Source organism: Rutidosis leptorrhynchoides, chromosome 4 (genome assembly GCF_046630445.1).
Source record: "Rutidosis leptorrhynchoides isolate AG116_Rl617_1_P2 chromosome 4, CSIRO_AGI_Rlap_v1, whole genome shotgun sequence".
Classification (NCBI taxonomy): domain Eukaryota; kingdom Viridiplantae; phylum Streptophyta; class Magnoliopsida; order Asterales; family Asteraceae; genus Rutidosis; species Rutidosis leptorrhynchoides.
The window spans coordinates 420,790,407-420,801,996 of NC_092336.1; the positions used below are offsets into that span (position 1 = coordinate 420,790,407).

The 11,590-nt window shown below is 33.3% G+C and overlaps 1 protein-coding gene across 1 annotated transcript; it reads right to left on the bottom strand.

Annotated features, from left to right (window-relative positions):
• Positions 1–1,067: 1,067 nt before the first annotated feature.
• On the bottom strand, positions 1,068–1,805 carry LOC139842055 (uncharacterized). Its single transcript, XM_071832232.1, has one exon. The coding sequence runs from the start codon at positions 1,803–1,805 to the stop codon at positions 1,068–1,070; it is 738 nt and encodes a 245-aa protein (XP_071688333.1).
• Between the last annotated feature and the right edge of the window lie 9,785 nt (positions 1,806–11,590).

An 11,590-nucleotide genomic window follows, 5' to 3' on the forward strand; every position in this document is an offset into this window, starting at 1 on the left:
CCAGCCTTCTGATGTCACCCTTTTTCTTTTTTTTTTGCTTGCGTCGTCCCTAAAGTTCTACTTTTGAACACAGGTCGTCCTTCTGTGAACCTACCGTCATATTGGTCTGTTAACCTTTATCATGTGCGAATCATGTGAGGGTGTTTCGGTCTTTTAACAACTTCAGGGATGCCACACGTAATTTTGTCCCTTTAAATATACCATGTACTCACCATCAACCCAATTCGCCCCTTTTGCAGATACTAAACCCTAGTTTTCAATTGTAATCTCTCAGCTTCAACAATTAAATATGGTGATGTGCAATTGTGGCAAGCAAGCTGTTATTCGTACTTCAATGACTGCCAAAAACCCAGATCGACGTTACTATTCATGCCCAACCAAGGTAAACAAAAAACCCTAATTTTAGTACTCTGATTAAAACCATAACTATGTGTCATAAATTCTTCGAATTCTTGTTTAGTACTCTGATTGCAGGTTTTTCGTTTGGATTGATCCACCAACTAATGAAGGGATGAACGCCATTGAAGAACTTTTGAATGCTGAACAAAGAAGGAATGGAAGGTTGAAGATGTGGTTAATTTGTACCTGGGTTATTGCTTTAATGTATTGGTTTTTGTTTAATTAAATTCACATGGTTGTAAGCTCATGTTTTGTTGTAGTTTATGTATGAGTCCAGACATGGTGTTGTGTTGTAATGTGATGTTTAGTTTATGGTAATCAATGAAATCCATGTTTTCAGTTATAACATTTTGTGTATCTGTAGCTTAGTAACACAATACATGTGCATATTGAGTAATATAGTTCAACTATAACTGAAAACTTAAACTGCAAATAATAGTCAACTTAAATCTGAAACTGAATCTGCATACATAACTAAAAACTGAAAATGCAATTAAAACATAGTTCACAAAGTGCAAGTTCAAACAACATCACAACCTAGCCATACTACTACAACCTAACCATAGTACTACAACCTGCAAGTTCAAAATACATTACAATCTTCCACAAACCACAAATTAAAAAAACAAAAGACAACATGCTTGCACAACAGACAACATACACTACAATCACTTCTTTGACTTCTTCTGTGTTCCACTTCCTGAAGTCTCACTGCACCTTTTAGTTCCTACTCCTTCATTCTTGCATCCTCTTTTATTGTGGCCAAATTCTTTGCAATTAGAACACTGCATCTGCTTCCCCTTTTTAGACAACTTTCCATCCTTAGTAATGTTGTCTTTTTCTTCCAACCCTTTCCTTCTATTTTTCTTTGGTCTGCCTGCTGTTGCTACAATCTTTGGTGGGATTAGGGTAAAAGGTAAAGTTGACTTGGGCCACATAGATCTCCCATTTACAGGGTTGATGGAAAATGCATAAGTGTTTCTCCAAGTGCTCATCATATAAACTGGATGAACCCATTGCTCTGGTGGTTCAACTTCATCATTATTTGCAGATCTATTGTAAAGTGCAGCAATAGCATGCTTGCAAGGCATGCCAGTGATCTCCCACCTTCTACAAGCACACTCTTTAGTAGCTAAATCAACAACCACTTGTTCACCATTGAGACCATTAACCTGATATTTCTGTCTACCATTCCAAAGAACTGTATACTTACTTGCATCCTTCTTATTTGCTTCAAAAAGTTTGGTTGCATTAGGAGTTAAAATCTGATTATTTGCATCCTTTTTGTTTGCTACAACCAACACATTCACAATCCTCTTCATCAGATACTCTCTCACATATTCTAATGCTGTAATGATTGGTTTATCCCTTGCATCAACTAACCATCGGTTCAACACCTCACACATGTTGTTTAACAGTATATCTGAGACTGCTCTACCTACACATGTAATTTAACAGTTTTTTGTGGTCCCCAACCCATTTATTCCATCCTGAGTGGTCCCCAACTCAGCATTCAATTGGATAGAACTTTGACCAAACTCACACTTTCTAACCCCCACAAATACACCATCTTTAAAAATTGCAATGGAACCTTCACAACCATACCTAATTCTATTTTTGTCATTTTTTATAGAAACTAAGTTTCTCCTGGTTTCTATTGCATGTAGGTCAACATATTGCTTCACCTCCTCTGCAGTTCCAAACTCTTGTCCCAGATAGAAGAAAGTCTTATTATCATTTCTATCACTCATCTCTTGTTGTTTCAGATCATGAAGCTTCTTCTTCCTTAAGTCATCCTCATCTCCAGAATCATAGTCATCATTATTCACCTCATAAGTTGCCTCATTATCTTCACAGTTGTTACTCTCAACATCCTCTTGGTTACAAGATCCCATAAATTCTGCATCTTTATCTATGCTGAAGTGAAAATTCTGCATATCAACCTCAATATCTTCAATATCATTATCAGCAACATAGTCCTCATCATCACTATCAGTTTCCATCTCATTCTGTTGGAGAGTATCATGTGGGTCACTCTCACTACCACTATGCTGGTCAGTCTGTATGAAAGTATCATGTGGGTCACTATGACTATCACTGTGAAGCTCATCAACAACATGTGTTTTCTCCTGAGGGTGACTATCACTGTGAAGCTCATCAACAACAACATCACTCTCATTATACTCTAATAAATGTAGCTTCTTTGGAATTACTGGACTAGTTGTTGTTGTTGATTTTTTACTCTTAACAGATTGAGTTTCTTCCTCTGCAATCTCTTCTAACATAAATCGAACTTTAGAAGTTGGACTCTTAAAAGGGTTTACTTTGGGTTTCATGCCATGTTCAGTGAAGACACTAATTTCCTTAATTTCCTTTACAAACTTACTCAAGTGTATAATATCTTCATCACTACCCAACGGTTCTAAACCAAATTCTAGATCATAGTCAGGCTTTAAAAAGTGAAAAATCATGACATCATGACCATTGTAACCTATATCTTGAATAATTTCACCTAGTTCATGATAGGAAAAGAAATCAATGTCAATGGCATCGATGTAGGTTACCTTTCCATCTACGTATTTCATTCCAGGACTATCAGTAAAATGGCCACCATGGTGCAACTTTATAGTAAATAAAGTAGTAGTATGTTCTGCAAAACATAAAATTTTGGTCAAAAACATACCATAAATTAGATTATACATACCTGATAGAATAAACAAACGATTAATGGTGTAACACTTACCATAAAGCTCATCAATATCGTAATGAATATCTGCTTCACGAATTTGGTAGAAGTTATTAACCATCTTCTTCAACAGAATGTGATATTAGGGCTTGTAATTTTGGGGGTGTCGAATTGCATTTAGAATAAATATAAAATGGTGAGTGAGAAAGATGGACAGAGGGTTTTATGTGGCATCCCTGAAGTTGTTAAAAGACCGAAACACCCTCACATGATTCGCACATGATAAAGGTTAACAGACCAATATGACGGTAGGTTCACAGAAGGACGACCTGTGTTCAAAAGTAGAACTTTAGGGACGACGCAAGCAAAAAAAAAAGAAAAAGGGTGACATCAGAAGGCTGGAAACAAGTTCAGGGACGACGAGCGTAATTTTGTCTATATTATATTATATTCTTGTGCATCGTTGGCTTGTAATTTTAGGTTCGTTGCGTCGCGCGTTGATAGTTGGTCCATGTTCCGGTTCCGGATTTTCGAACGTCCTTTCGTACTATTTAATATCTTGTACTTTGCATTTTGTGGCTCGTACTCTTGTAACTTTTAGACGTTTCTCATTAATAATTTGAACCACTTTGATTGTACTTTGTACTTTTTAGCTTTTTAGTCGTTTGCGTCGTCAAATCGTCGAATCTATCTTCTGTCTTCACCCATTAATATTTAAACGAATATCACTTGTAAATAGAACAATTGCAACTAAAAGCTTTTCTTTCTTGAGGAATAATGCTATGAAATATATGTTTGTTTTTTTTGCATTATCAAATATTACCACACTTGAGCGTTGCTTGTCCTCAAGCAATATAGAACTTGAATAAAACTTTACTAGAATCACTTCTTTATTCTTCACACTTTGTACATCAGTGATTTCTATACGGCGGTATGAACAATGATAGTAACGTTGTGGTTTACAGTCCCACATGACTATAAAAATTTAGATCCTTTAGGAAATTAGATCTTTATGAAAACATTTGATCTTTTGAAAATTCAATCTAGCTTTTACCCTAGATAAGTTTTCCGGAATAACCCTTCACCGGTGTTTGCAAATTATTTTTGTGGTTTCGTGGGTTTCAGATTTGAAAATTTTAGCTCAAAAATTATGGTTTTGTGTCACCCACTTGCTAACCTTGTATTAGAAAATCAACACGTCCAGTATACTTGCTCCGTATATTACCTTTCGGTAAACTACCGTCCGATTGTAAAGGAAAGCGTTGAACAAGCAATTGTTAAGGCAATGTCCCGTGACATGCTGATAATTCTGGTCTATATCGTGTCGGATGCAATTACTATCCTTTGTAGGAGCAATAGTAAAGATCACCCTATAGTTTTTCAGTTTAGCACAAGGTCCTGTCTTCGACCATGCTATGCAACCACCGTTCTTACGGTTGACACCCGATTTGGTTCAGGTGACCTAATGAATTTCGGTGAATTCTTAGGATTTTACGTTCAATGATAATGAACGCATTGAAAATAGGGTTTTCAGAAAACAAATCGGTTTGTAATTTGATCAAAATATTTTCTCGTTCAAGCTCGAGTTTAGATATCATTGAATTCCATGAGTTTGAATTCTCAATCTTTAAGGTCAATCTCAAGGATTGAGTAATATCATTCTTAAAAGCTGATTTTTGATCTTTAAGGAGATTATCATTTCTGGGGATCAGATTCATTAGTCTTATAAGCTAATTTGCATGGTGCCCCCCGTTATACGAGACAGATCCTCTCATGGTTAGGATAAGTCTGACCACTTGGTGACCCTGTTTGATGCTGAGATCTGTGAATTTCTAGCTGATTTTCGAGAACACTTTTCGAGGTTTTTCGTAGACTCTACAACTGGTCTGGACGACAACTTCCTGACCTAAATCAACAAGCGCGTGTCTTTTTCTCGGAAGATTTTACTTCCTTATAAATTCTATTTATATTACAATAAACTGGGTAAAACTGATTAATATCGTCCAAAACAAAAGTATCTTCAATTATTTGTACAAAAATATGTGACATATGTTCTAAATAACTTGGTAAATTTTTCTCACACTTGGCTTTTATTTTCCTTTCTTTGCCTTTTTATTTTCCTCTATTCCATTTTAAATGAATTCTAACATTTTGGGTTGTTCCTCAATTTATTTCCTTTATGAGGTAACAATAATTTCGATGTTAACACCTAGTTTTATCGTTCATAAATATGTATAAACATGATTTTGAATTCATTTATTTGAAAAAATTTTAAAATTTTTACTAGAATTGGGTAGTCAGTATATAAGACTAGGGTTGTTCTTTATTATCAGAGAGCACTAGATTCTAATACAACTACTGCGTTATTAGTATTTTTAATGGTAACCAAGTATTTAAATTTAAAATTTTTAAAAATCCGAAAGAATTTAACCCCTTCCCACACTTAAGATCTTGCAATGCCCTCATTTGCAAGAAATCAGTACAATTTAAATTATTGAGGGTGATTAGCATAGAAAAATGATTAAATTTTACCAAAGTTTCCAAACATATTGATGTTTGTTTGTTGAATGATAAATGGTGCGCATCATTTGTTCATTCCGTCTTGTTGTTACATCACATTTGTTTTTCGTTTTGTCGTCAAAATTAGTAGCTTTTGCTAAACTTAATGCCAGTCTTTGAAAGTTCGCTGTTTTACCCTGTTGTGTACAATTGACAATATACATACATACAAATAATAACATGCATGGTAATTTGAAATGAGACTTAACATCCCACTTTCAAATTATAAATACGAAATATTAGTAACAAAATAAAAAAAATGTTAAAAATTACATAAAAGTATCACAATATTATATGTTTTAAACATAAGTAAATAAAAATAATAAAAGATAAAAATCACCAACGGGAACTGTATCAATCTGGATATGGGTTCCAGTTCATGTCGTCGGTCGGGTTCCACGGTTGGTTATAGGTGTACTGATAGGCTTGGTTGGGGTCGTAGAGAGTAAATGGTGGTTGCATATCGGGCTGATGTGGCGGATAGTAAGCAGGTCAGGTGGTACGTAGTTATTTGGTACCTGAGGTGATAGTTGGCTCATGATCTGATGCTGATGATAGTGCCATCTATCATGCTGTCATTGCTTGGAATGCTCGTACACATTCTCGGCGTGCCACTGCTCGTACTGACTATGTCTAGCCTCGTTTGTCATTTCTACCTCATCTATACGCTGGTAAACGTCAGTAACAGCCTCCCTAATGACATCCCTAATGTCATCCACTTCCTCTATTTCCTCATCTGAACCTCTCTCTACCTGTGGATGAGAGCCCTGAAATGGTACTGCCTGATTGCGTCTGCTCTTTAATACCTTTGCACCTTGATAGACCCGCAATCCTAAAGTCTCATCCTGTTCCCTATACACCATCAGCGGACCCCCTTGATCCCTATCTACACCTAAATACTCTCCAATGAGAGTAACAAAAATACCTCCTCCTATTATTCCCCCGTCCTGTATTCCTTCCACCATTTTAGACAGATAAAAACCAACACAGTTGGGGATATTAACAAAGCCCCTAGTGGCTCGAATGCACTTAAGGTAAAATAAATTGTGTAAGGTCATTTTCTCATTGTTGTTACCTCTTTGTGTAATCGAGTTTGCTAAGAATCTATGTATTATACGAAGCTCGGCTTTGTTAATATCTAAATAGGAGTGTCTTCCTCCCCGCGTAAAAACATTATAATTTGACATACGCCTCCAGACGGCATCCGCGTCAAAATTCCTATCTACCATCTCACCATGATAAATCAAATTTGTACAATCAGGTATTAGTAATTCGGTGGGAGTGTAAATCTGTAAAGCCCTGGCCATGTCCAGCATGGACATTCTGTACATCCTACGACCAAGTAAAAATCTAAGAAAATTATTATCGTCTAACCTATCTACATCCTTATTAAAAGCTATAGTACTCATAAGCTCAACACACCACTCTTTATATACAGGCCTACGAGTTGTAAATAAACGTTCCCAATCAGGAAAAGAAGAGCTGCCATACCTTTGGATTAGATGCAGTCTAACTGGGTTAGCTAGTTGGACCCTTTCCAAAGGCTCCCAATCGATTACCCTCGATACTTCCACATTTTTCGTTACCAGTTTATATTTGTTACTTTGATATGTCGGGTAATCTCTCCAACTTCTATCAATCCTTAAATTGGGATGCAACTGTTCTTCATGAATTGTTGGGTGTTCTACTATATGGTGAGCGAGAAATACTATGTAGGTAATAAAAAATTGTGGATCCGGCTCATAGTATGGCACGTGTTGATCATCATGTTGTTGTTGTTCTTGTTGTTGTTCCTGTTCAGGTTCTGGTTCATATTGTGGCTCATATTGCATTTCTGGCTGTGGTTCCGGAGCAGGTTGCCTAGATGATGATGATGCACCATCAATATCGGTATTTCTCTGCAAAACACATTAAACACAAATTTGTGCATCCAAATATGCATTAGTGTTAGCAAAATAACAAATTAAAACAATTACAATAACATGTTTAATCCATATTAAACTCATACTCATTTTCATATTTTTATCAATTCTACACTTTTTCAAATAAGCATATATGAAAATGTTTACAAAGTTCATAAGCATTCAACTCAAATAACATGTCAAAATAACCATTACTAGCAATTAAACAAGTTTCAAATGGCATTTACATCAAGTTCATGAATTTTAGACTTAAAAAGTCCACTTTAATTCTCAAAAATCATGTTTAGGATCAAAGTTTGGATCATTTAGCTACCTAAACATGTTACACTACTTAATTTAGCAATAATTCATGACAAAAATCAGCCATAACCTGTTTATATCAAAAAGCCCCAAATTGCTCAAAAACACAAACCCTAGATTTCTAAAATTTTTGAAGTTTTTGGCTTCAAATCATGTTAAATAGCATCAATCTAGGTTATACATGCATAATATACTAACAATTTAACTCTAATTACACTAGAAATTAACAAAATCAAATTAGGTAAAAATTAGCTTAAGAACACTAAAATTCAATTTTAAAGAGTTTTAGAGGTGAAATCTTTACCTTTTTGCTTCCCCATCTGAGAAAAGGCATGATTGTAGCGGATTATTGTGAGAAATTTGGTGAAAAATGGCGAATTTTTGAGTGTGTTTGTGGATATGTTCGTTTGTGTATGTGTGTGTTTGTGAAGAAGCAGAACAGCTCGCTGCTTTTTGTTTCTGGCCAACATTTTGGTCTCATGCGACCGCATGAGTTTAGTGAAGAAACCCATGCGATCGCATGGGGTCTGATTCTTTTTTTTATATGTTTTTTTTAAAAAAAAATCTTTAACTAATAAAACATAAATTAATAAATTTTAAAAATTTGTTTCTTTTAAGAATGAGGGCGTTTCGGATCGTTGTCCTAGTCCGTCTCTCTACAAAATTTTAAAATTCGTCACTTTAAAGCGTTGTTTTAAAAGCAAAGATTTTTGGGTTTCTTAATTTTTTTGGCATACTTTAACTCAAATAAGATTAAAAATAATGATAACAAAATTTCTTGTCCCTACCTTGGGTAAAGCAATTTCGCTTCATCGACCTAGTCTTCAACTCACGACGAATTTTAAATATCAAATTTTTAACTTAATGAAATAAAGTAAATTTTTGTTTTTAAATTCACACCAAACTTAAATTTAAAATGCATAAAATTAAAAATTCATATAAATATCATTAATATTTTTATACATTAATTTTACAAACTTATATTAAAAATATTAATTTTTAAAATATTTAAAAACTTAAATATATTGATTTTAAAAATTTACATTAATAATTTAATATTTATATATTAATTTTAAAAACAAGGTAAAAATTAAAATTAAAAATCTTTTTGGTCTTTTATCTCACTTTAATCAATCAAATATTATAAAAAATATATGATAGTGCTCCAAACGAACATATATTTAGTCGCAATATCATCCCAATATGTAAAGTTTTTAGTTGTAATTATTCTATTTTTAAGTTGTAATCGTTTAAATAAATAAATGCGAAGACGAAGCACGGAGATTAAAGAATTGAAGAAAAAGTGCCACTAAAACTGGAAAAGGGTCCTTAAAGCCATAGTGCACTCAAAAGCGTCCCAAAAATTGAGTTAAAAGACTTGCGAGGATTTTGGGAGTTAAGGAAAATAATTTTTTGTGCAAATTACAAATTGCGAAACGCAAAATACAAGATATTAAATAGTACGAAAGGACGTTCGAAAATTCGGAACCAGGACCTGAGCCAACTATCAACGAGCGACGCAACGGGCCGAAAATTATAAGTCAACTATGCACAAGAATATAATATAATATATATATAATTATATAAAATTATATATATTATATTATATAATAAATAAATAAGAGCCGCCCACGTTTCAAATGAAGAATGTGTCCTGGACAGGTGGGCCATGTGATCGCATGGCTTGGCCTCCTTAATCCCATGCGATCGCATGGCAGGGAAAGGCTGGCCACATCTATAAAAGGCGACGAATTTTGCAGTTTATGGACACCAATTCAATCTCTTTACTCCCTCTGTATAATAAATATATATATATATATATATATATATATATATATATATATATATATATATATATAATATAGTGTAGTTTTATATTAGTTAGTTTTGGGTTATGCAAAGGTTATTTTACGGGTTTTAAAGTCGAAGCTCTGTCCGTGTAACACTACGCGATAAATAATCAATGTAAGCTATGTTCTCCTTTTTAAATTAATGTCTCGTACTTAAGTTATTATTATGCTTATTTAATGCCGAAGTAATCATGATGTTGGGCTAAATACTAAAATTGGGTAATTGGGCTTTGTACCATAATTGGGGTTTGGATAAAAGAACGACACTTGTGGAAATTAGACTATGGGCTATTAATGGGCTTTATATTAACTAAATGATACCTCGTTAATTTAATATATAGACTTATAATTTGACGTATTTATTATAATTTGACGTATTTATATATAACCACATACGCTTGACTGGGCACGGTGGGCGGGATATCTATAAATACCAATAATTATTCATTTTACTGGACACGGAACTGAATTAATAGTCACTGGACTCATTAAAACAGGGGTGGATTACATTCAAGGATAATTGGTGTAATTGTTAACAAAGTATTAAAACCTTGGATTACACGAAGTCGATAACCTGGTGTATTCATTAAACAAAGTATTAAGACCTTGTTACAGTTCGAATCCCCAATTAATTGGAATATTTGACTTCGGGTATAAGGTTAATTTGGCGAAGACCCTCGCACTTTATAATTATGACCGATGGACTATTATGGACAAAACTAGATGGACTTATCGAATAATCCAGGACAAAGGACAATTAACCCAGGGTAATAAATTAAAATCAAAATGTTAAACATCATGATTACGGAAGTTTAAATACGCATAATTGTTTTATTGTATTTTTTATCGTACTTTTATTTACTCGCTATTTTATTTAACGTCATTTATTTATTGTCATTTATTTTTTGCTACTTTAATTATAGTCATTTATATTTTTCATTAGGTTTTAATTGTGACTTAAAATATAAAATCGACAAACCGGTCATTAAACGGTAAACCCCCTTTTATATTATTATAATATATATAAATATATATTTTGTACAAATATAGTTGTTTAAAAATATAGTGTAAAATAAGTCGTCTCCCTGTGGAACGAACCGGACTTACTAAAAACTATACTACTCTACGATTAGGCACACTGCCTATAGTGTTGTAGCAAGGTTTAGGTATATCACATCTATATAAATAAATAAAACTTGTGTAAAATTGTATCGTATTTAATAGTTTCGTAGTAAAAATAATACTATTTTATATACACCTCGCATAACATCAAGTTTTTGGCGCCGCTGCCGGGGAGTCGGCGAAACGTAATATTTTTAATTAATTTTTGTATAAATATATTTATATATATTTTTAGAAAAACAATATAAAGTTATATAAAAAAAACTGGACTTACAGGCCCATGCGATCGCATGAGCCAGAAGCCTCAACACCATGCGATCGCATGGCCTGCCCTGACAGGTCTGACTCGTGTATTTAATTCGTGTAGGGTTTTAATATATTTATTATTATTATTTAGGGTTTAGTTATAATATATTAATTAGTTTATTCTAGTTTTATTCAAAATTAGTAATATTAAGTTTTAATTAGTTTTATTAATATATAAAATTAATACTTTTATAAATAATTATATAAAAATAATATTTTTATAAAAATAGGTAATTTTATCATTTTTTGTCTCTTTTTATAATTTGAATATTTTAATCATTTGTATATTTTTCGTTCGCAATTAGTTTTAAGACTAGTATTTTGCCGTAGCTTATTTTATATTTCTAGATTTTTAGGCTTTGCCGTAAAATCCCTTAAGTGCCTTTTCTTTAGATTAAGATTTAGGTGCTTTAGAATTTTGCGACGCTGTTTATAAATTTTAGTAC